Below are 26,109 nucleotides of genomic sequence, written 5' to 3'. Positions count from 1 at the left end.
TGAAACGTTCAGGCTGAATAGTACATCTTAGTTGAAACGTTCAGGCTGAATAGTACATCTTAGTTGAAACGTTCAGGCTGAATAGTACATCTTAGTTGAAACATTCAGGCTGAATAGTACATCTTAGTTGAAACGTTCAGGCTGAATAGTACATCTTAGTTGAAACGTTCAGGCTGAATAGTACATCTTAGTTGAAACATTCAGGCTGAATAGTACATCTTAGTTGAAACGTTCAGGCTGAATAGTACATCTTAGTTGAAACGTTCAGGCTGAATAGTACATCTTAGTTGAAACGTTCAGGCTGAATAGTACATCTTAGTTGAAACATTCAGGCTGAATAGTACATCTTAGTTGAAACGTTCAGGCTGAATAGTACATCTTAGTTGAAACATTCAGGCTGAATAGTACATCTTAGTTGAAACGTTCAGGCTGAATAGTACATCTTAGTTGAAACGTTCAGGCTGAATAGTACATCTTAGTTGAAACGTTCAGGCTGAATAGTACATCTTAGTTGAAACGTTCAGGCTGAATAGTACATCTTAGTTGAAACATTCAGGCTGAATAGTACATCTTAGTTGAAACATTCAGGCTGAATAGTACATCTTAGTTGAAACATTCAGGCTGAATAGTACATCTTAGTTGAAACATTCAGGCTGAATAGTACATCTTAGTTGAAACGTTCAGGCTGAATAGTACATCTTAGTTGAAACATTCAGGCTGAATAGTACATCTTAGTTGAAACGTTCAGGCTGAATAGTACATCTTAGTTGAAACGTTCAGGCTGAATAGTACATCTTAGTTGAAACGTTCAGGCTTAATAGTACATCTTAGTTGAAACGTTCAGGCTGAATAGTACATCTTAGTTGAAACGTTCAGGCTGAATAGTACATCTTAGTTGAAACATTCAGGCTGAATAGTACATCTTAGTTGAAACATTCAGGCTGAATAGTACATCTTAGTTGAAACGTTCAGGCTGAATAGTACATCTTAGTTGAAACGTTCAGGCTGAATAGTACATCTTAGTTGAAACATTCAGGCTGAATAGTACATCTTAGTTGAAACGTTCAGGCTGAATAGTACATCTTAGTTGAAACGTTCAGGCTGAATAGTACATCTTAGTTGAAACATTCAGGCTGAATAGTACATCTTAGTTGAAACGTTCAGGCTGAATAGTACATCTTAGTTGAAACATTCAGGCTGAATAGTACATCTTAGTTGAAACGTTCAGGCTGAATAGTACATCTTAGTTGAAACATTCAGGCTGAATAGTACATCTTAGTTGAAACGTTCAGGCTGAATAGTACATCTTAGTTGAAACATTCAGGCTGAATAGTACATCTTAGTTGAAACGTTCAGGCTGAATAGTACATCTTAGTTGAAACATTCAGGCTGAATAGTACATCTTAGTTGAAACGTTCAGGCTGAATAGTACATCTTAGTTGAAACGTTCAGGCTGAATAGTACATCTTAGTTGAAACATTCAGGCTGAATAGTACATCTTAGTTGAAACCGTATGATTCAGGCTGAATAGTACATCTTAGTTGAAACGTTCAGGCTGAATAGTACATCTTAGTTGAAACGTTCAGGCTGAATAGTACATCTTAGTTGAAACATTCAGGCTGAATAGTACATCTTAGTTGAAACATTCAGGCTGAATAGTACATCTTAGTTGAAACGTTCAGGCTGAATAGTACATCTTAGTTGAAACGTTCAGGCTGAATAGTACATCTTAGTTGAAACATTCAGGCTGAATAGTACATCTTAGTTGAAACGTTCAGGCTGAATAGTACATCTTAGTTGAAACGTTCAGGCTGAATAGTACATCTTAGTTGAAACGTTCAGGCTGAATAGTACATCTTAGTTGAAACGTTCAGGCTGAATAGTACATCTTAGTTGAAACGTTCAGGCTGAATAGTACATCTTAGTTGAAACATTCAGGCTGAATAGTACATCTTAGTTGAAACATTCAGGCTGAATAGTACATCTTAGTTGAAACGTTCAGGCTGAATAGTACATCTTAGTTGAAACATTCAGGCTGAATAGTACATCTTAGTTGAAACATTCAGGCTGAATAGTACATCTTAGTTGAAACATTCAGGCTGAATAGTACATCTTAGTTGAAACGTTCAGGCTGAATAGTACATCTTAGTTGAAACATTCAGGCTGAATAGTACATCTTAGTTGAAACATTCAGGCTGAATAGTACATCTTAGTTGAAACATTCAGGCTGAATAGTACATCTTAGTTGAAACGTTCAGGCTGAATAGTACATCTTAGTTGAAACGTTCAGGCTGAATAGTACATCTTAGTTGAAACATTCAGGCTGAATAGTACATCTTAGTTGAAACGTTCAGGCTGAATAGTACATCTTAGTTGAAACATTCAGGCTGAATAGTACATCTTAGTTGAAACGTTCAGGCTGAATAGTACATCTTAGTTGAAACATTCAGGCTGAATAGTACATCTTAGTTGAAACGTTCAGGCTGAATAGTACATCTTAGTTGAAACGTTCAGGCTGAATAGTACATCTTAGTTGAAACATTCAGGCTGAATAGTACATCTTAGTTGAAACCGTATGATTCAGGCTGAATAGTACATCTTAGTTGAAACGTTCAGGCTGAATAGTACATCTTAGTTGAAACGTTCAGGCTGAATAGTACATCTTAGTTGAAACATTCAGGCTGAATAGTACATCTTAGTTGAAACCGTATGATTCAGGCTGAATAGTACATCTTAGTTGAAACGTTCAGGCTGAATAGTACATCTTAGTTGAAACGTTCAGGCTGAATAGTACATCTTAGTTGAAACATTCAGGCTGAATAGTACATCTTAGTTGAAACGTTCAGGCTGAATAGTACATCTTAGTTGAAACATTCAGGCTGAATAGTACATCTTAGTTGAAACGTTCAGGCTGAATAGTACATCTTAGTTGAAACGTTCGGGCTGAATAGTACATCTTAGTTGAAACATTCAGGCTGAATAGTACATCTTAGTTGAAACGTTCAGGCTGAATAGTACATCTTAGTTGAAACGTTCAGGCTGAATAGTACATCTTAGTTGAAACGTTCAGGCTGAATAGTACATCTTAGTTGAAACGTTCAGGCTGAATAGTACATCTTAGTTGAAACGTTCAGGCTGAATAGTACATCTTAGTTGAAACATTCAGGCCGAATAGTACATCTTAGTTGAAACATTCAGGCTGAATAGTACATCTTAGTTGAAACGTTCAGGCTGAATAGTACATCTTAGTTGAAACGTTCAGGCTGAATAGTACATCTTAGTTGAAACGTTCAGGCTGAATAGTACATCTTAGTTGAAACGTTCAGGCTGAATAGTACATCTTAGTTGAAACATTCAGGCTGAATAGTACATCTTAGTTGAAACATTCAGGCTGAATAGTACATCTTAGTTGAAACGTTCAGGCTGAATAGTACATCTTAGTTGAAACGTTCAGGCTGAATAGTACATCTTAGTTGAAACGTTCAGGCTGAATAGTACATCTTAGTTGAAACATTCAGGCTGAATAGTACATCTTAGTTGAAACGTTCAGGCTGAATAGTACATCTTAGTTGAAACATTCAGGCTGAATAGTACATCTTAGTTGAAACGTTCAGGCTGAATAGTACATCTTAGTTGAAACGTTCAGGCTGAATAGTACATCTTAGTTGAAACGTTCAGGCTGAATAGTACATCTTAGTTGAAACATTCAGGCTGAATAGTACATCTTAGTTGAAACATTCAGGCTGAATAGTACATCTTAGTTGAAACATTCAGGCTGAATAGTACATCTTAGTTGAAACATTCAGGCTGAATAGTACATCTTAGTTGAAACATTCAGGCTGAATAGTACATCTTAGTTGAAACGTTCAGGCTGAATAGTACATCTTAGTTGAAACGTTCAGGCTGAATAGTACATCTTAGTTGAAACGTTCAGGCTGAATAGTACATCTTAGTTGAAACATTCAGGCTGAATAGTACATCTTAGTTGAAACGTTCAGGCTGAATAGTACATCTTAGTTGAAACGTTCAGGCTGAATAGTACATCTTAGTTGAAACATTCAGGCTGAATAGTACATCTTAGTTGAAACGTTCAGGCTGAATAGTACATCTTAGTTGAAACATTCAGGCTGAATAGTACATCTTAGTTGAAACGTTCAGGCTGAATAGTACATCTTAGTTGAAACATTCAGGCTGAATAGTACATCTTAGTTGAAACGTTCAGGCTGAATAGTACATCTTAGTTGAAACGTTCAGGCTGAATAGTACATCTTAGTTGAAACGTTCAGGCTGAATAGTACATCTTAGTTGAAACATTCAGGCTGAATAGTACATCTTAGTTGAAACATTCAGGCTGAATAGTACATCTTAGTTGAAACATTCAGGCTGAATAGTACATCTTAGTTGAAACATTCAGGCTGAATAGTACATCTTAGTTGAAACATTCAGGCTGAATAGTACATCTTAGTTGAAACGTTCAGGCTGAATAGTACATCTTAGTTGAAACGTTCAGGCTGAATAGTACATCTTAGTTGAAACGTTCAGGCTGAATAGTACATCTTAGTTGAAACATTCAGGCTGAATAGTACATCTTAGTTGAAACGTTCAGGCTGAATAGTACATCTTAGTTGAAACGTTCAGGCTGAATAGTACATCTTAGTTGAAACATTCAGGCTGAATAGTACATCTTAGTTGAAACGTTCAGGCTGAATAGTACATCTTAGTTGAAACATTCAGGCTGAATAGTACATCTTAGTTGAAACGTTCAGGCTGAATAGTACATCTTAGTTGAAACGTTCGGGCTGAATAGTACATCTTAGTTGAAACATTCAGGCTGAATAGTACATCTTAGTTGAAACATTCAGGCTGAATAGTACATCTTAGTTGAAACGTTCAGGCTGAATAGTACATCTTAGTTGAAACATTCAGGCTGAATAGTACATCTTAGTTGAAACGTTCAGGCTGAATAGTACATCTTAGTTGAAACGTTCGGGCTGAATAGTACATCTTAGTTGAAACATTCAGGCTGAATAGTACATCTTAGTTGAAACGTTCAGGCTGAATAGTACATCTTAGTTGAAACGTTCAGGCTGAATAGTACATCTTAGTTGAAACGTTCAGGCTGAATAGTACATCTTAGTTGAAACGTTCAGGCTGAATAGTACATCTTAGTTGAAACGTTCAGGCTGAATAGTACATCTTAGTTGAAACATTCAGGCTGAATAGTACATCTTAGTTGAAACATTCAGGCTGAATAGTACATCTTAGTTGAAACGTTCAGGCTGAATAGTACATCTTAGTTGAAACGTTCAGGCTGAATAGTACATCTTAGTTGAAACGTTCAGGCTGAATAGTACATCTTAGTTGAAACGTTCAGGCTGAATAGTACATCTTAGTTGAAACATTCAGGCTGAATAGTACATCTTAGTTGAAACATTCAGGCTGAATAGTACATCTTAGTTGAAACGTTCAGGCTGAATAGTACATCTTAGTTGAAACGTTCAGGCTGAATAGTACATCTTAGTTGAAACGTTCAGGCTGAATAGTACATCTTAGTTGAAACATTCAGGCTGAATAGTACATCTTAGTTGAAACGTTCAGGCTGAATAGTACATCTTAGTTGAAACATTCAGGCTGAATAGTACATCTTAGTTGAAACGTTCAGGCTGAATAGTACATCTTAGTTGAAACGTTCAGGCTGAATAGTACATCTTAGTTGAAACGTTCAGGCTGAATAGTACATCTTAGTTGAAACATTCAGGCTGAATAGTACATCTTAGTTGAAACATTCAGGCTGAATAGTACATCTTAGTTGAAACATTCAGGCTGAATAGTACATCTTAGTTGAAACATTCAGGCTGAATAGTACATCTTAGTTGAAACATTCAGGCTGAATAGTACATCTTAGTTGAAACGTTCAGGCTGAATAGTACATCTTAGTTGAAACGTTCAGGCTGAATAGTACATCTTAGTTGAAACGTTCAGGCTGAATAGTACATCTTAGTTGAAACATTCAGGCTGAATAGTACATCTTAGTTGAAACGTTCAGGCTGAATAGTACATCTTAGTTGAAACGTTCAGGCTGAATAGTACATCTTAGTTGAAACATTCAGGCTGAATAGTACATCTTAGTTGAAACGTTCAGGCTGAATAGTACATCTTAGTTGAAACATTCAGGCTGAATAGTACATCTTAGTTGAAACGTTCAGGCTGAATAGTACATCTTAGTTGAAACGTTCGGGCTGAATAGTACATCTTAGTTGAAACATTCAGGCTGAATAGTACATCTTAGTTGAAACGTTCAGGCTGAATAGTACATCTTAGTTGAAACGTTCAGGCTGAATAGTACATCTTAGTTGAAACGTTCAGGCTGAATAGTACATCTTAGTTGAAACGTTCAGGCTGAATAGTACATCTTAGTTGAAACGTTCAGGCTGAATAGTACATCTTAGTTGAAACATTCAGGCTGAATAGTACATCTTAGTTGAAACATTCAGGCTAAATAGTACATCTTAGTTGAAACGTTCAGGCTGAATAGTACATCTTAGTTGAAACATTCAGGCTGAATAGTACATCTTAGTTGAAACATTCAGGCTGAATAGTACATCTTAGTTGAAACGTTCAGGCTGAATAGTACATCTTAGTTGAAACGTTCAGGCTGAATAGTACATCTTAGTTGAAACATTCAGGCTGAATAGTACATCTTAGTTGAGACATTCAGGCTGAATAGTACATCTTAGTTGAAACGTTCAGGCTGAATAGTACATCTTAGTTGAAACGTTCAGGCTGAATAGTACATCTTAGTTGAAACGTTCAGGCTGAATAGTACATCTTAGTTGAAACGTTCAGGCTGAATAGTACATCTTAGTTGAAACATTCAGGCTGAATAGTACATCTTAGTTGAAACATTCAGGCTGAATAGTACATCTTAGTTGAAACGTTCAGGCTGAATAGTACATCTTAGTTGAAACGTTCAGGCTGAATAGTACATCTTAGTTGAAACGTTCAGGCTGAATAGTACATCTTAGTTGAAACATTCAGGCTGAATAGTACATCTTAGTTGAAACGTTCAGGCTGAATAGTACCTCTTAGTTGAAACATTCAGGCTGAATAGTACATCTTAGTTGAAACGTTCAGGCTGAATAGTACATCTTAGTTGAAACGTTCAGGCTGAATAGTACATCTTAGTTGAAACGTTCAGGCTGAATAGTACATCTTAGTTGAAACATTCAGGCTGAATAGTACATCTTAGTTGAAACATTCAGGCTGAATAGTACATCTTAGTTGAAACATTCAGGCTGAATAGTACATCTTAGTTGAAACATTCAGGCTGAATAGTACATCTTAGTTGAAACATTCAGGCTGAATAGTACATCTTAGTTGAAACGTTCAGGCTGAATAGTACATCTTAGTTGAAACGTTCAGGCTGAATAGTACATCTTAGTTGAAACGTTCAGGCTGAATAGTACATCTTAGTTGAAACATTCAGGCTGAATAGTACATCTTAGTTGAAACGTTCAGGCTGAATAGTACATCTTAGTTGAAACATTCAGGCTGAATAGTACATCTTAGTTGAAACGTTCAGGCTGAATAGTACATCTTAGTTGAAACGTTCAGGCTGAATAGTACATCTTAGTTGAAACGTTCAGGCTGAATAGTACATCTTAGTTGAAACATTCAGGCTGAATGGTACATCTTAGTTGAAACATTCAGGCTGAATAGTACATCTTAGTTGAAACATTCAGGCTGAATAGTACATCTTAGTTGAAACATTCAGGCTGAATAGTACATCTTAGTTGAAACGTTCAGGCTGAATAGTAGTACATCTTAGTTGAAACATTCAGGCTGAATAGTACATCTTAGTTGAAACATTCAGGCTGAATAGTACATCTTAGTTGAAACGTTCAGGCTGAATAGTACATCTTAGTTGAAACGTTCAGGCTGAATAGTACATCTTAGTTGAAACGTTCAGGCTGAATAGTACATCTTAGTTGAAACATTCAGGCTGAATAGTACATCTTAGTTGAAACGTTCAGGCTGAATAGTACATCTTAGTTGAAACATTCAGGCTGAATAGTACATCTTAGTTGAAACGTTCAGGCTGAATAGTACATCTTAGTTGAAACGTTCAGGCTGAATAGTACATCTTAGTTGAAACGTTCAGGCTGAATAGTACATCTTAGTTGAAACATTCAGGCTGAATAGTACATCTTAGTTGAAACATTCAGGCTGAATAGTACATCTTAGTTGAAACATTCAGGCTGAATAGTACATCTTAGTTGAAACATTCAGGCTGAATAGTACATCTTAGTTGAAACATTCAGGCTGAATAGTACATCTTAGTTGAAACGTTCAGGCTGAATAGTACATCTTAGTTGAAACGTTCAGGCTGAATAGTACATCTTAGTTGAAACGTTCAGGCTGAATAGTACATCTTAGTTGAAACATTCAGGCTGAATAGTACATCTTAGTTGAAACGTTCAGGCTGAATAGTACATCTTAGTTGAAACATTCAGGCTGAATAGTACATCTTAGTTGAAACGTTCAGGCTGAATAGTACATCTTAGTTGAAACGTTCAGGCTGAATAGTACATCTTAGTTGAAACGTTCAGGCTGAATAGTACATCTTAGTTGAAACATTCAGGCTGAATAGTACATCTTAGTTGAAACATTCAGGCTGAATAGTACATCTTAGTTGAAACATTCAGGCTGAATAGTACATCTTAGTTGAAACATTCAGGCTGAATAGTACATCTTAGTTGAAACGTTCAGGCTGAATAGTACATCTTAGTTGAAACATTCAGGCTGAATAGTACATCTTAGTTGAAACATTCAGGCTGAATAGTACATCTTAGTTGAAACATTCAGGCTGAATAGTACATCTTAGTTGAAACGTTCAGGCTGAATAGTACATCTTAGTTGAAACGTTCAGGCTGAATAGTACATCTTAGTTGAAACGTTCAGGCTGAATAGTACATCTTAGTTGAAACGTTCAGGCTGAATAGTACATCTTAGTTGAAACATTCAGGCTGAATAGTACATCTTAGTTGAAACATTCAGGCTGAATAGTACATCTTAGTTGAAACATTCAGGCTGAATAGTACATCTTAGTTGAAACGTTCAGGCTGAATAGTACATCTTAGTTGAAACGTTCAGGCTGAATAGTACATCTTAGTTGAAACGTTCAGGCTGAATAGTACATCTTAGTTGAAACGTTCAGGCTGAATAGTACATCTTAGTTGAAACGTTCAGGCTGAATAGTACATCTTAGTTGAAACGTTCAGGCTGAATAGTACATCTTAGTTGAAACGTTCAGGCTGAATAGTACATCTTAGTTGAAACGTTCAGGCTGAATAGTACATCTTAGTTGAAACGTTCAGGCTGAATAGTACATCTTAGTTGAAACATTCAGGCTGAATAGTACATCTTAGTTGAAACGTTCAGGCTGAATAGTACATCTTAGTTGAAACGTTCAGGCTGAATAGTACATCTTAGTTGAAACGTTCAGGCTGAATAGTACATCTTAGTTGAAACGTTCAGGCTGAATAGTACATCTTAGTTGAAACGTTCAGGCTGAATAGTACATCTTAGTTGAAACGTTCAGGCTGAATAGTACATCTTAGTTGAAACGTTCAGGCTGAATAGTACATCTTAGTTGAAACGTTCAGGCTGAATAGTACATCTTAGTTGAAACGTTCAGGCTGAATAGTACATCTTAGTTGAAACGTTCAGGCTGAATAGTACATCTTAGTTGAAACGTTCAGGCTGAATAGTACATCTTAGTTGAAACGTTCAGGCTGAATAGTACATCTTAGTTGAAACATTCAGGCTGAATAGTACATCTTAGTTGAAACGTTCAGGCTGAATAGTACATCTTAGTTGAAACGTTCAGGCTGAATAGTACATCTTAGTTGAAACGTTCAGGCTGAATAGTACATCTTAGTTGAAACATTCATGCTGAATAGTACATCTTAGTTGAAACGTTCAGGCTGAATAGTACATCTTAGTTGAAACGTTCAGGCTGAATAGTACATCTTAGTTGAAACGTTCAGGCTGAATAGTACATCTTAGTTGAAACGTTCAGGCTGAATAGTACATCTTAGTTGAAACGTTCAGGCTGAATAGTACATCTTAGTTGAAACGTTCAGGCTGAATAGTACATCTTAGTTGAAACGTTCAGGCTGAATAGTACATCTTAGTTGAAACATTCAGGCTGAATAGTACATCTTAGTTGAAACGTTCAGGCTGAATAGTACATCATAGTTGAAACGTTCAGGCTGAATAGTACATCTTAGTTGAAACGTTCAGGCTGAATAGTACATCTTAGTTGAAACGTTCAGGCTGAGCATCAAAATGGTAAACTACTGTAAATAAATATACAAAATTTCAGCGCTGCAAAATTTCAGCACTTCACGATTTTTGACCGGCATTTCGGCGGCGATTTATTTTCGACATGGGGTAGAGGGCAAGGTATAGTGCGACAGATGCTGTGAAAAACGTCATCGGCGTTTTTAATTTAGGCGTTTTGGGTCGGTGCCGAATATAGCCGAAATTAAATAGCTGCCGAAAATTTTACCGTGTCTATTACCAAAAGACTACTTTCACAAACAGAAGTTCGCTTTTCTTTTGAACAAATTCACGTTTTTGCGTGAGACTCCGCTGCAGGCCGGGTTTTCCACATCCGTGAGGACGCCAACACACTCTATTTCTCAACCTTGGTCTTAGACCATCCCACTCTGCTTGCCTGCGTTCTCAGCGGCATTCTGCATTCTATTAGGCAGCCTGGCACTATTTTTTTTATCACAAAGAACCAAGCCCGGCTCAAGGCAAAATTAATAGCAAGAAATATGACAAAGTTGCATGGAGGACGAAGTTACGACTAGAACATACTGTAAAAGCCAATAAAAAGCCAATAAATAAATAGCCAATAATAACGATTTCCCCAAATTGACTGGTTTACGTGTACCAAAGGTAACGATTCTCACTCAATGTGAACGCTCAATAGGACAGTACATCTATCGATTTCTGTAGAGCGATTTATATTTTAACAACAGATTTCTCCTCGTTAACTCGTTAGAGTTAGCACTTCGTTATATATATGGCTTTTACAGTAGAAGTTAATGGTTGACATAACAAACAACTATTGAGTCTTGTCTGACTAGCCACTAGCGCAGCTGTGTTGGTGGGGCGTTGTAAACACCGACCAAATGTCTCAGTATCCCTGCAAACTACGCACACCTAGGGATGGGGGAAGGGGGGGGGGGGGGGTTGAAAAAGAAAGAAAGAGTTTTAGAAGGCTATCAGCTAGTATTGCTTTGCTAGCCTTAGGCCTGTGGAAATTGCCCTATCAAAAATTTAATAATAATAATAATAATAGTCTGCTGCAGTGCTGCCTTGGATGTGGGAGTATTCAGGATGTGGGAGTATTCAGGATGGCAGAGGGTAGAGGTTTCCATTTGGAGAGTAGGCCAAATGGGAAGGATCTGTGTAGGATATTACAACTTGTTGCTTGGAGGGGGGTTGACAATTGGAAGGCATGGGAGTGTTTCACTTGGTGTTGCTGGCGGGTTCTGAGGTGGGCCGGTGTAAACGCGAAAACGGTTCCTCCGCGAAAATGGTTCCAGGCATACACCGGTTTCCCCCTGGAATCCACAGCCCACTAATTTCTGATGTGTGACTAGCCGGGCTAGCCGCGAAAACGGTTTCGGGGATTAATTTTCTGGTGTGACGGTGTAGGACCATCCGCGAAAACGGTTCCAGGCAACTGCGACCACTGTCTACTGCACTGTGGGATCATCCGCGAAAACGGTTCCAGGCTCCAGTCTGTACATCCTTGACTGCTCCAGTACTAGAAACTATTCGAAGACTTTTGTGACTGTTGCTTTCCATTGCCTTTGTAGAGAATCGCTCGCGATGGCCGAGGTATTTATGAGAGTTTGTGACTGTTGCTTTCCATTGCCTTTGTAGAGAATCACTCGCGATGGCCGGGATAATTATTATAAATGAGAGTCTATGAGAATTTTTATTTTATGGCTTTCCTCTCAGACCTTTATACAATTTTTCAGTAGCTGTACTGCTGGCACTTGGCTTGTAGACATTTAGCATTATTTGTGAGAACCTATACAGTTGGTACTTCAGTACATGGCTACCTGAACATTGATGGACATCTCGATTTGGTTTGTAGATGCAAATCATCGACAGCGTTCGTATCGCTTATACAATAGAGAGTCAATACAGATGGCCGAGACATTTAGCATAATTTGTGAGATATTAACCTTTATCACTCCCTTAGTATTGACTCACATAGATTTTTGTCATACCTAAGCAGTCAAATATTCCTGCATATTTCACTCCTTAGGGCTATATTGACTGCTTATATTTGACTGCTTAGGGGTTGCGCAGTTGAACGGTGCCTAGTGCAGCATTGTCACTGCATGAGTAGGTGGTGGTGCAACGGTTGTGCAATCATAAAACCGGGATTCATGAGGTTATCGTCCTGGAATTTGAAATACGGACTGTTTGTCGTGATAAATCTAATATTGACTTCGTACTTGGTCAGTATAGGAAATAAAAACCTCGTAAAAGACCTCGGCTTCGCCTCGGTCTTTTACTCGGCTTTTATTTCCTATATTGACCTCGTACTCAGTCAATATTAGATACGTACAGCTAGTACTTCAGTACATGGCTAGCTGAAGTATGGAGATTATGGAGATCTGGATTTGATTTCTGGATGTGAATCACCGTCAGCACTTATCAAGCCATCCATGCAGTACACCTACGTGAAGAACTCCTCAAGTCATGTATGTTGTACGCCTACGTGAAGAACTTAGTGGAGCTAGTGGAGCTGCACCATACTCTAACATCTTGGCTGTGTCTGTGTCTGGCCAGAAAGCTAGAGATTGCCTGGGACCCGCTCCCTCTACAAGAGGTCAGAGCTGGTGTCCAAGTGTCGTCATGAGAACAAGTTCTACCTTCGTAACTTTGTCGGCAACACATGCATAGCTTTGTAATCACGCTACCTGCTTTGTGTGTGTCTGCGGCTGTGACTTTCGCTGTCCGAATGACTTCTCCCGACACAAGAATTACTGTGTGGAGAGGAGTATGTGGGAGAGACGGAGTGTGTAAGGGAGCGAGTCCAGAAACATTACCGAGAAGCGAGAGCCTGTGTACCGCAGAAGCCCTGGGGAGAGCCCTGCGCATTGCACCAACCACTACAACATCCATCTACAGCGCCATTCATTCCCTTCACATCACCATCCATACTCGCAACGGAAGTGTCATACGTAAACCGCCGGATAAGGGAGGCAATCCACATCTCCAGACACCATCCTAAGGGGAACCGTGATCGTGGTTAGGTGTTGCTTGACAATTGACAACGTGAAAAATTGGATGATGATCATTGTTCTTGTTGCCACTGTCCTGTCCTGTTGTCATGTGTGCTTGTTCACGCCATTGTTATACAGTCGTCCCTCTCTAATCGGGCACTTGTTTATCCAGCACCCTTGCAAACCAGCACACTTTCTGGCAAAACGGATTTTTTCAGTTCATGTTCTACGCTTTAATCCGGCACTTGAATTCCGCCTCCAGCAGCGATTTTCTGCAACAAATCACTCAAACTGTGCATAATTCGATTTTCTAACCCAGCAATTGTACATCGCATACTGTCAGGGACCATTGTAATATGCACAACACATGCAACATGCACTTGGGAATATCCTATTCACGTGCATAGGATATTTCCGGCAAGTGTAAGTTAAAGACATGCATTCCACAAAGCACTGTATGTACTTGGATTGACACAGAAAATCACTACGTTTTTGACGTACGACACAAGCATGTACGTTAGCATGTGGGTCGGGTTGGAGGGCAGGATTTGATAATCCAGCACCCTTGTTTATCCAGCAGAAAATGCCGTTGCAAAAGGTGCCGATTAGAGCGGGACGACTGTATACCGGTAGTTCAGGACATTCACACCCTTTATTTAAGGAGCCGGGCCGATTGTCAGTTCCTTACGGGGCGCATTGTTCGTGAGTAGTTTCGCTAACAGTGATCCTGGATATCCGTTCTTAAGAAAGACAGAGCGAAGGAAATCAAGTTCTGCTTGCAGTTTACTCTCGGAGCAAATGCGTCTTGCCCTGTCAGCTAAGTTTCGGACTAGATTGGTCTTGTATTGCGAAGAGCAATATGAATCGTACATAATATACTGACCAGTGAATGTAGGCTTACGATACACCGATGTCACAACACCCTCACATGTCTTTTCCACGAGTACATCTAAAAACGACAATTTGTTGCAATCCTCGTGTTCACATGTGAAGCGTAATGCAGGGTGGACATCATTCAACTCATCTAGAAAGGCTTCACTGTCACGTCTTGTTTCGAAATAGGTAAATGAGTCGTCCACAAATCGAACGTACAACTGAGGCCACTTTATTTTGTCCATTCTCGATTCGCAATATCCAACGAAGACATTTGCCAGTACCGGGCCCAACGGAGACCCCATCGCCACACCGTCTGTCTGCTTATATATAACATCACCAAACGAGAACTCTACGCCACTCGTCACCATCAGCATCAAACGTCGAAATGCTGTCTCCGGTAACCATGGAAGATCAATGTCATCATCATTGTGGTATAGTCTTCGCGCGCAGATATCTATTGTCTCGTCTAGTGGTACGTTTGTAAACAAGCTTACAACATCGAAAGAGCACATATGGGCAGTAGGCGGAATAGGGTTGTCACGAAGGATTTCAACGAATTCAAACGTGTCCTTAACGTTGTGTTTACAATAATGCTCTAATACCGGTTGTATCATGCCGCAGAGCCACTTGGATATAGCGTATTGGGGCGATCCTATCATGGAGAGTATTGGTCTAAGCGGGCAGGATGGTTTATGTATCTTGGGGAGGCCGTACATGCGCGGACGAACCGAACCGATAGGCTTGATTCGGAAAAACTCGGATTCTGTTATGTCTTTTGCTGCTCGGAGTTTCTTCGGATAGGTTACTATTTCCTTCTCCCGAGCCAATGTTTTATCATGTGTTGAAACCGGACCGAGTTCCACAAATTTAGACCCGTCGTCCAGTATGGTAGCCATTTTTGTATTATACTCCATTCGCGTTAAGATAACTGTTGCCCGACCTTTGTCTGGCCGAGTGATGATGATATCATTGTTCTTTTTCAGCTCTGAACGAGCTTTCATGTGTTCGCGGGATAGTGAAAATGTTCTCCGTTCAGCGGGTTTGTCAGCGTGTTCCTCGGCTGTAGCACGCAATGTGGCCGTACACACCATTTTCTTTGATTCCGATACCGGTGCAAAACCACTCACTGCAAAGGTTCACACTACACGCGTTATGCATAACCGCTAGCTGTGCTGCATTCTCACGCTTCTTTTCATATTACTCTAGCTATATTAACTGGTTGTTTTAGTGATTCTTACTATGTGACGATGTTCCACTGATGATGGTCACACGAAAACGTTCTGGAATTGTTTCATTTTAATTGTTTATACATGGTTATGAGTGCACAATTGATATTTTTCATTGCTATTTTACGACTGTTGTCTCCTCGTCGGTTATTTAAAGAATATTATAGTCGTGGATAGTTGCTGCATAACTCGTTCTCATGTATTTCTTCTCTTTCTTACATTTATAACTGGCTCAGTATCCGATATAAAGGAAGTGTACAATAATTGCTCGGATACAAATGTAAAATAGAAGAAAAACACTACGGAACGAGTGATGAAGCAACTATCCATGGCTGTAACAAGATAATAAGCAGTCAGAAAGTGCGCTAACAGGGCACAAAACTGAATGTCTCAGTAGCCTGTCAGTTGTGTGCCCTGTTATCGCACTGTCTGCCTATTATCTTGTTGCAGTCGTGGATAATTGCTTCATAACTCGTTCCCTAGTGTTTTTCTTCTATTTTACATAGAATAATTGCAACAATGTGTCCAGTACAGAGAATGTGTCGAAAATGAAGGAGTCATAAAGGATCAAATCTGCTCTTTCAGAGTTAAAATAAAGTTACAGTCAGAAGACACAGAAGCACATCATACACATACCTAATAAATAAATAAATCGACGGGTTCGCGTACCGGGCAGGTCAAGAACAAGGAGTCGTACAACTCCCTGGTCAAGAACCACCTTTCCGCTTCCGTGGGACGCCACCACCCCATGATCAGGCATCAGATGTTGCTCCTAAGGGCCGGGTTCCACTGCGGCTCCGCGGCACTTGGCTGCATGCAGCGGAGCAGCGCGGTTCCACTGTCACTCGCCATTCGCGGTCGTGGTCCACACTTTTTGATGACGTTTCACCTGCCTGCGCGCGCGCGTGCACGAAATCAAACAAATCCTCGTGTTCTGGCCTGCGCAACGAATTAAAATTTGAATTTTAAAATTCTGGCGTACAAAACAATGCAAAGTACGGGAAACAGGTCGAGCCGCGACCGCGGCTCGCAGTTTTTGGTCAAGAATCGTAGCAAAAGCTCGCGGTGAGCCGCGGACTCGCTGCTCCAGCTGATGACGTTTCAAGCCGCGAAAGACGAGCAGCGGAGCAGCGGAGCCGCAGTGGAACCTGGCCCTAAGGGCCGGGTTCCACTGCGGCTCCGCTGCTCGTCTTTCGCGGCTTGAAACGTCATCATTAGAGAGGTTAAGTTTCACGTAAAAGTCTTACGTCCGTGAACTTTTACGTCAAAAGTGAAAAAACTCACGTAAAATTTGACGTGTTTTACGTGAGTTGACTGTCCCGCACGTAAGTTCATGACGTGAGTTTTTGGAAGTTTTGCTTGGTTATCCCGACCGAAGTTGTGTGAGTTTCCGGAATTTTATCGAGATTTATCGAGTTTGTGGGAAGATTTGATATTTGTGCGAACTAAACCCGAATCCTGCCAGGCAAAATTTCACGTCACGTCACACGTGTAACTTAACCTCTAAAAATTACACGTAACGTGAGATTTGCACCGCGTTTTGAAAAGGGCAAAAAACGTGTAACTTAACCTCTCTATTACCATAGTGACCGCGGCTCGAGCTGGAGCAGCGAGTCCGCGGCTCACCGCGAGCTTTTGCTACGATTCTTGACCAAAAACTGCGAGCCGCGGTCGCGGCTCGACCTGTTTCCCGTACTTTGCATTGTTTTGTACGCCAGAATTTTAAAATTCAAATTTTAATTCGTTGCTCAGGCCAGAACACGAGGATTTGTTTGATTTCGCGCTCGCAGGCAGGTGAAACGTCATCAAAAAGTGTGGACCACGACCGCGGTACCGCGAATGGCGAGTGACATTGGAGCCGCGCTGCTCCGCTGCATGCAGCCAAGTGCCGCGGAGCAGCGGAGCCGCAGTGGAACCCGGCCCTAAACGGTGGGAAGGATAGATCAGATCCACCAACCAGAGGCCAAAGGCCTCAAATTGCTCAATCCCATACACATACCTATTTTTAAGAATCATATTATAACTACAATATGAACAAAGCAAATGCTAGGTCCTAAATACACATCACTGTCTGAAAGTGAAAGCCTAACTCTTGAACGGCTGGTCAGATCGGGACACAATTTTCAGAGAATTTGCAGCTACTCTCTGTTTTTAGAGAATTTGCAGCTATTCATGTCATATTTTTGCAGCTTTTCATGTCACCTGGTCACCGTGCCTGCAGGGTACAACTTACTAGCCTGTTTGACCTTTTTTGGGTGCAGTCCTGTCACTCGAGTTGAACCTTGGTGTGAAAGTTGTCGCCTGCTAGCATGCTGGTGCTGTGACCTGGTGACCAGGTGACTTGGGCAGCAATGGGCACTAGGCCTAGCCCAAATTTGCTGGCAATTCTTCCAGCAAAATATCGAAATTTCCCACGAAAAGAAATTGCCAGCAAATTCCGAGCTAAATATCGAAATTTACAGAGGATCCGGGTGTGTTTTGGCAATTTTATTCTAATTTCTTTGGTTTCATTGGGCCAACGTCGTGCTGAAATAGCTCGTGCAGGTTGTCGACATGTCAGGGGTACATAAATTTGAAATCATGCTACAAAATCCGAAATACTGACACCATTTTCAGTTTTGCTTTCCTCATCAGAGTCACCATCCACTTTTACCAAAGTAGACGGCTCATTCGAAGCTATTTTTGCCACAAAGCAGGAGCAAAATGGAGCAAAATATCGGAAACGAAAGGCAATGCCAAGCAAAATATGGAAAGTGCTTGGGCAAAATTTGCCGGCAAAATATCGAAGCGCCCCGAGCAAATTTGGGCTAGGCCTAATGGGCACGCAGGAGCACGTGACCGCTTGTTCAACCATGTTCGATTGGGAATAAAGGAGGAAGGCTGCATCGCAGCCTTTTCGGACCAAAACCAGTCGACTCAGCGTCCAAAAGACTGCAACATATGGGCCAATCGCGGTCATCCGTGCTTTTATAAGAACGAAATGGCGCTTTTAGTGACATTTTGCATACAAATCCCCATCTAGTAGGGCGCAGTCACCCAGTTTCGGTGGAAGTGCGCGAGTTCGATTGGGATTCAAGTAGGAAGGGAGCGTCTCAGCTTTCTCGGGCCAAGACCATTCGACTCAGCACCCCGAAGACTACAACTGGTGAAATTTTGATTTTTGCCTTAACTTCCCCTTTAAGCGACCGCGACCCACGTTCGGTCAGGTGCGAAACTGTACTTGCCGGTGCGCTGTCAACTGCAAGGTGTGAAAATGCGCTGTCTTGCAAGTGCGATCGACTGGCCTTGGCACCCCTATATTCTATTGAATATCCAATAAAAACCGAAAATTTGAGCTAATGTATATCAATTGCAGGGTAGCCTAGAGACCGTTAGAGAGAGTGTGTACAAGGTGTGTGTACAGGATGTATGTATCCAATAAAATGATATTAAAAATCACATTATTCTCATTGATTTGAGTACATGGAAGCATATATGCATGCCCGGTATGCCGGATTTACCATACATCTGCCGTAAGAGACCGCTTTTTCTTGCACCAAGGGGCGGTCGCTTATGACAGATTTGACTGTAATTAAAAGATAAACTCGGCTGGAAAGCCCCTTTTCTGGGAATTGAAAATTTGTTGTGCCACTTTCGGCAAGTCCTTTTTGCAAAAGTGATTCAGTGCCTCCCCAATGCTGTATGAGGGCCAGGACATAGCAACTTCTGTATGCCCTCCATATTTTCTGTATTCGTACGGAAAATCACTCCTTGTCCGCGCACTACAGAATAAAAATTAGCTATGACTGATTGTGCATGTGTGTCACATTACACTAGCAGATAGGCACACGTGTTGTTCCAAAAAGATGCTTATGTCAGTGTCTGAATACGTCATGTACCAGGTAATATTGTAGCCAGGATCTCACGGTGAGAGTCAGACTTGGATATGGTATCAATAGATTATCAATATCATACATCACCACCCAAAGTATAATAGCCGAAGGGCCCGTTTGTGTGGTGGTGTATGATTTCGTGAGCAAGATGAAGTGGCTACAGTGTTTTCTCTCTCTATCCGTCCGCGTCATCGTCCGCTCCCTCTGCTACGGCGTCGGAAAGCTGCTCAAAGGTGCCGGACGATGCCCAGACGCACAGCAAGTTGACTTTGAACATGGCCATCTGGTGGCCAAAGAGTTTCTGGTCACAACAAGAAACACACGCACACATAAACGCGAACACACACACGCGCGCACACACACACACGCACACACACACACACACACAACATACACAAACAAACGGGAAAAAATGATCAGTATACGGATAAGAGAACTCAAGTAGTATCATCATCTAGATACGGCACATCAGACCTGCTGTCTGTTGATTGTTACAAGTTAGTTACACACATCAGACCTGATGATTCTTACAAATTAGTTACAACATCCACAGGAATACTCGTAGTAACCACGGTTACGACTATGTCACTGGGTCACCTGCCACGATGGGGGCGGGTGGGAGAGCTGGGGAAGGGCAGGGGAAAGGACAGAGGAGGAGAGAGGGGCAGGGAAGAGAGAGAAGCTTGCATTTCTTACCAAGATACGGCCCTGCTCCGGTGTGAGCGTGTCGCCTTTCTTGCATATCGTGTACTCAGAGAGCAGGGTTATCACTCCTGTACACGCACGCACACACACACACAGACACACACGCACACACACACAGACACACACACACACACAAGGTTTGAACACAAAACGAAAGATGCCATGCAAGCATTGTAATGTTACACACAAGAGAAGAGTCACGAAACTGCAGCCTTGCTGTCGCTCTGAGCTCCACACCTATACGTAAGTATGTAATCAAGCACGCTTGAGAGATCATGATGGCTCAATCTTGCCCTCGCCTACCGAGGGCCGTATTTGACAGACAGAGCGCTACATGTGGCATAGAGTGTGCTTGATTCGATATCTTTCAACATAGGTATAAGGAGAGGTCAAAGACTGAAGGTTGATTTTCCCCCCAAAATAACGTCAATCAGGTATAATGGCCTGATCGTGGCAGCGGTGGGGAGGTCGCCTATTGGCCCTAACATAGGCAATGGTCATGTGCCATGTAAGAATCAACCATCAGGCAGCAGCAGCAGCCATGTGCATGCATAGAGCTGGGTGTTAGAGATCACCACCCAATACAGTAGTTTCACATCTACATCTACGGTCTAACACATGACCATACGGGTCAGCCATGTTTGTTGCAACTCCACTCAACCCCGCCATCCATGGGTCACATGATGTCAGCCATGTTGGTTACACTTTTCACATGACATGATCACTTTCTACACAAATCTAGTCAAGTGACAAACTGATGTGGACACCACTCTGCACAAATACTTCCTCCGCTAAGCAAAACTTTCGTTCCGTTTTTAGTGTTCTTGTCATGATATTTCTGTCGGCATTAGACAAACATGTCAGTGATCTATACCCTACATAGGGTAGCTGAGTTGTCGTCCATTGTTCTGACAGGCTTTTGAACCTCCGAAAAGCGTGGAGTCCTTTGAAAACATCGGCGAAGCAGAACCGTTTCTCGACAGGATGTCACCAGAACACAACCCCAGGCGCGCGCGCATGACACCAAAGTGCGAAAATGAGAAACGGTTTGAAAGGCCGCGTGGCTCTAAGAAGTGTCCAGGAGCCGGCCAGCGCTCAGGTACTGCTGTACTAGCACGAGTTGATGGTGCGCATCCGCACACAACCAAAATCAATGCACTTCTGTTTGCAGCGCAGGGGAAATCAAAAGCGTTCGACATTCAGGTTGTCGTTCAGTCGGCGCAAAATCCTGATCTCAACGTCGACGACTTGGCGTTCTTCCACAGCCTGTAGACAGACGTGTCACTCGTGGCGAAGGAAACCAGAAAGGAGCTTCTGCAGGGTGTGGAAACGTGCTGGCACGACTACACCGCTGCGAAGATGGGGAGCGTTTGTTTGAGTCTGTATGGCTCCTTCCATGGCGTTCTGGAGAGTGGCCACAACTACCAGCGCCACCGTGGAGGTCGTGAAGCTCACAGTTCGAGCAAAGAACTTGACGATCTCCACGATCAAAATAATCATGTCTTGGAAACTTATAAAGGCTGCGGAACAAAAGCTGGCAGCGCTGGCGGCGACAGTCAGCGAGGATGCAGACTCGATGTCATCAGGGAGTGAGTCGTCATCAGATTCAGACGAAGTGTGAAGCTGGACTGCTTTGAAACGAGCTGTGCGACATCTGTAAATAAATATCTTTCATATGCCGGCTTGTTTTCCACTTTGCAAAGCGTCTTCGTAGCCATAGAATGATTGGACTGAACTGTAAAAACGCAACGAAGTTTTGCTTAACAGAGGAAGTAGCTTATAAAAAGGCTGCACAGTGGAGTAAAAAAGTAAATTATCGTGTCTGTTCCTGAAGAAAACTCACGACAGCCGCTAACACCCGATAAACCCTTGCGGCAGATGCAGCGCCTAACGGTGGGGGTGAGTGGGTAAGTCTCACAACCACTGGCACAAGTGCCGAAAACGACCCCATTAGCCGCATCCATGTACCCCTGGTGCCTGGCCACAAGTTCCCAGTTGACTGTGGGTAGGAGCACGGCTGGAAAAACCGCTCCCAGGCAGGACTTGAACCAGGTACCTCTCGTATCTCAATCATGGTCTTTGACCAACCCCACCAACCAACACAGTGGAGTAGGCAAAGTACAATTTTGCCAGTGAAGCTTCGATTTTTTGACGCAACATTTTGTTGGCTCATCGTCGATATTTCGGCACAAAATGTTGCCAGGCCAGTCGATATTTTGCTACAATTTGAGGCCAAATTTGTGTCACGGTTGGGGAAACTGAACGAACGTGGGTCACGCGTTGGCAAAAAGGAGAAAAAGTGAGTAATGTGTTGGCAACAATGCGCGCGAAAATGTGACTATGTGCACCGTATAAGTGTGAAATCTCCCAATTTTCAGCGAACATACCGATATTTTGCTCCGTTTTGCCAGCAAATTCTCTTGTCAGAATTCTTCGAGATTTTGCTAGCAGGATTGCTAGCCAAATGGGGCTATGTCTAGAGCAGGGGATAGTACAGTCATGCATCACTTGCAGACAAAGTGAAGGGGGTCACTGGGTCACTGGGTGCTATCCAGGACAGCTCTGTACCTTTCTTGAGTGCTGTGGGTAGACCCAGCTGTCTGAACTGTGGTTCCATGGAGTGACTGAACTGATCAAGAGGTCCTACACACCGACAACACAAACACAACACAACACACAACAAGACACGTGTCATTATCATACGATAAACAATTCGGAAGGATCGTTTGAATCATGCACCTCAGTTGCAAACAAATCCCTCTATGTGTGTGTGTGTGTGTGTGTTTGTGTGTGTGTGTTATTTGTGTGTGTGTGTTATTTGTGTGTGTGTGTGTGTGTGTGTGTGTGTGTGTGTGTGTGTGTGTGTGTGTGTGTGTGCGTGTATGTGTATATGTGTGTGTGTGTGTGAGATTTAAACGGCACAATTGCGAGCGTGGCAAGCAACCAACTGCGAGGGAGCGTCTTGAGTTCAAGTTCTGCTGTGCGTGCGGCGAGAGATATCGCAGAGAGCAGGATCTGCAGCGGCATGAGGCCGGATGTTCTGCCGCGACGCCGTGATGCTAACCCTTTGTTCCCCTCCTCATGAGGGCAGCTTAGCCGTTTAACAGCAGCTGTTTGTCATGGTGTGTGTGTGTGTGTTTGTGTGTGTGTGTGTGTGTGTGTGTGTGTGTGTGTGTGTGTGTGTGTGTGTCACCCGCATCATCCGTCGCCACCGGCTTCGTTGGCTGGGTCACGTCGGCAGGATGGACGACTCACGCGCACCGAAGCAATTGCTGTTCGGCGAGCTGCCTGCCTCCCGTCCTCGTCACGGCCCGAAGAAGAGGTGGCGAGATGTGGTGTCGACTGACCTGGCGGACCTCGGCGTGACCACCTGGCTTGAGAGTTGCCAAGATCGTCCCGGCTGGAGACGAGTTGCGAGTAGCACCCCACCGCCACGGCCCGCTCCTGATCCTCTTCTATGTGTCTGTGGACGCCCATTTCGTCGACCAGGAGACCTGAAACGACATGCCAAGTTCTGCGCTCGTGTTCTCACTTGAACTTTCCGACATTCGCTATCATTGCGTACGCAATGGGCAAGATCAAGGTCAAGGTCTGACAGCCAAGTCAGTGTGTTGTGCGATCTGTGAGCGACTCTTCGCCAGTGAAAGCGGACTTCGGCGACACAAATGCAGGGAAGAGCGACTGAAGCCGATCCATGAACAGGCCGGTGCTGTGTTGTGCGAACCGTGCCATCGTTGGTTTGCTAGCCGAGGTGGATTTGCTGTGCACAGCTGCTCTCCCAGCCTTGGCAACGCTCCAGTTCCAGAGATAGTTGCACCTCGCCCACCTGATTGCAGCCAATGTCAGTACCACTGCCACACCTGTGACCGCTGTTTCCGGAGCAAAGCTGGGCACCGCCGGCACAACTGCAACCGCAGAACATGCAGCTCTGGCTCCGAGCGCCGCACCATCCCATGCCCGACCTGCTCTCGGAAGTTCACACGTCTCCAGTACCTGGCTCAACACAAATGCAAGAAGTAACTCTGCCCCTCCTTGCCTCTTTGAGGCACTGCATCACCTTTAGGTGGCAGTTTCAAGGTTCAAGGTGTGTGTGTGTCTGTCTGTCTGTCTCTCTCTCTCTCTACCAGGCCCTATCAAAACTACCCACCTTCACACAACTCCACCGTTTCTGTAGCCACAAAGCCTGGCTTGGCTTCACTTCTGCCGCTGAACGTCTGAAAGAACCTTTACAACACACAGAGTCGGGCATAGCACTTACACATGCACACGCGCAAGCAGACACACACACACACATACCCATACACATGCAGACACACACACACATATACGCACACACACACACACACACACACACACACACACACACACACACACACACACACACACACACACACACACACACACACACACACACACTCATGCAGACAAGCGCACAGACACACCTCAGTCCCTCTCAGCCGCGTACTGACCAGCCTGGCCTTGGCCTGACTTCCGGACAGCCATTCGTCAGGCAGATTTACTCCAGTAGCAACACAAAAAGAGAACAAATATAGCAGGTGTTCCAGGGGCTTCCTCCTGTGAGAATCTAGCAACCAAGTAGGTTTGCAATGTACAGTACATCCCGTAGAACCTGTCAAGGTGACCACCTGTCCCAGGGGACCACCTGTCCCAGGGGACCACCTGTCCCAGGGGACCACCTGTCCCAGGGGACCACCTGTCCCAGGGGACCACCTGTCCCAGGGGATCACCTGTCCCAGGGGACCACCTATCCCAGGGGACCACTACAACCAGGACCAAGGCATGCTATCTCCAGAGAAATGACCATGGATAAGGGGCCCACTACAACCAGGACCAAGGCATGCTATCTCCAGAGAAATGACCATGGATAAGGGGCCCACTACAACCAGGACCAAGGCATGCTATCTCCAGAGAAATGACCATGGATAAGGGGCCCACTACAACCAGGACCAAGGCATGCTATCTCCAGAGAAATGACCATGGATAAGGGGCCCACTACAATCAGGACCAAGGCATGCTATCTCCAGAGAAATGACCATGGATAAGGGGCCCACTACAACCAGGACCAAGGCATGCTATCTCCAGAGAAATGACCATGGATAAGGGGCCCACTACAACCAGGACCAAGGCATGCTATCTCCAGAGAAATGACCATGGATAAGGGGCCCACTACAACCAGGACCAAGGCATGCTATCTCCAGAGAAATGACCCTGGATAAGGAGACCACCTGTACAGCCATTTCGAAGGTCCTTTGAGGGGTGGCCTTAGACAGGTTTCACTGCAACAATTCGGCATACATTTCACCTGAGCTGGTGCAGAGTATTTACTACATGACCACTGGTAGTAAAGAAAGGGGAAGCTTTGCGAAAACGAAGTGCACAAAACCGGACGCCAATATCTAACGATACTCCTTATGCATGACACTATTGTGGACGAGTTGACTACGATAGCAAGTACTTCCTCCGCGTCATTAAAATTGTCGCTTCCCAGAGAGATATTCGAATTTATTTTGTCCACTCGAAGGGCAAAGAAATCAGCCAGAAATTGAGGCAGAGCATTGTCGACGAACCAAGCTTTAGTTTGTGGCCTCCGGCTTCGCTGCACTTGCAGCTAAGGTCGACGTCTTAATCAGACTTTGAGGCAGACCCTTCAGCACTCAACAATACGCTGAAGAAGACGCGCGTTCAAATTCAGGTCAAGAAACTTCGTTTTCAAGCGATTCATGCCTCCAGGTGGCAGGTGATGAAGGCAAGCTAGCGTTTTTCAAGTACACTGTAACGACCTTCCAGCGGGATAGGGTAAGCACTTCCGCACCTTCTTTCCTTGGCAAGCGCTTCGCTGATTTTGTCGGTGTTTTCAGACCTGCAACCTTCGCAGCAACATGCGCCACAAGTAGCGCATTTTAGGAATTTGAGACCACTTTGTTCTTGCCATCGTCAACTTCAGCATTTCGTATTCAGGAGAGATACCAGGGTTCTTATTCCCGAGCTTTCAGTCTTGATAAAAGCCCACTCGAACGATGTGGGACGGCACGAACTCCAGAAAACGAAATGCGCTCTGGGGCGAAATAGTGCGGAGCGCGATGAATT

General features: G+C 43.1%; 2 protein-coding genes across 3 annotated transcripts in view; one reads left to right on the top strand and one right to left on the bottom strand.

Annotated features, from left to right (window-relative positions):
* Positions 1-26,109, top strand: part of LOC135825908 (fibrillin-1-like) — a 289,285-nt gene that overhangs the window by 104,769 nt on the left and 158,407 nt on the right. The gene's annotated exons all lie outside the window — the stretch shown is intronic.
* The window catches only part of LOC135825965 (mRNA turnover protein 4 homolog), a 12,145-nt gene continuing 4,835 nt past the window's right edge, over positions 18,800-26,109 (bottom strand). The window contains exons 6-9 of one of the 2 annotated variants that reach the window (XM_065338606.1): positions 24,149-24,225; positions 22,570-22,644; positions 19,993-20,069; positions 18,800-19,597 (exon numbers count right to left, since the gene is read on the bottom strand). In XM_065338606.1, the coding sequence (XP_065194678.1) occupies positions 19,472-19,597; positions 19,993-20,069; positions 22,570-22,644; positions 24,149-24,225 (355 nt within the window). In that variant the 3' untranslated portion in view covers positions 18,800-19,471. Of the gene's footprint in view, positions 19,598-19,992; positions 20,070-22,569; positions 22,645-24,148; positions 24,255-26,109 lie in introns of both variants that reach the window. The other variant, XR_010555177.1, reaches the window with a different exon arrangement.

Source organism: Sycon ciliatum, chromosome 10 (assembly GCF_964019385.1).
Source record: "Sycon ciliatum chromosome 10, ocSycCili1.1, whole genome shotgun sequence".
Taxonomy (NCBI): domain Eukaryota; kingdom Metazoa; phylum Porifera; class Calcarea; order Leucosolenida; family Sycettidae; genus Sycon; species Sycon ciliatum.
The sequence above is the reverse complement of the archived record's forward strand: the minus strand, read 5'-3'. Positions and strand labels throughout refer to the sequence as shown.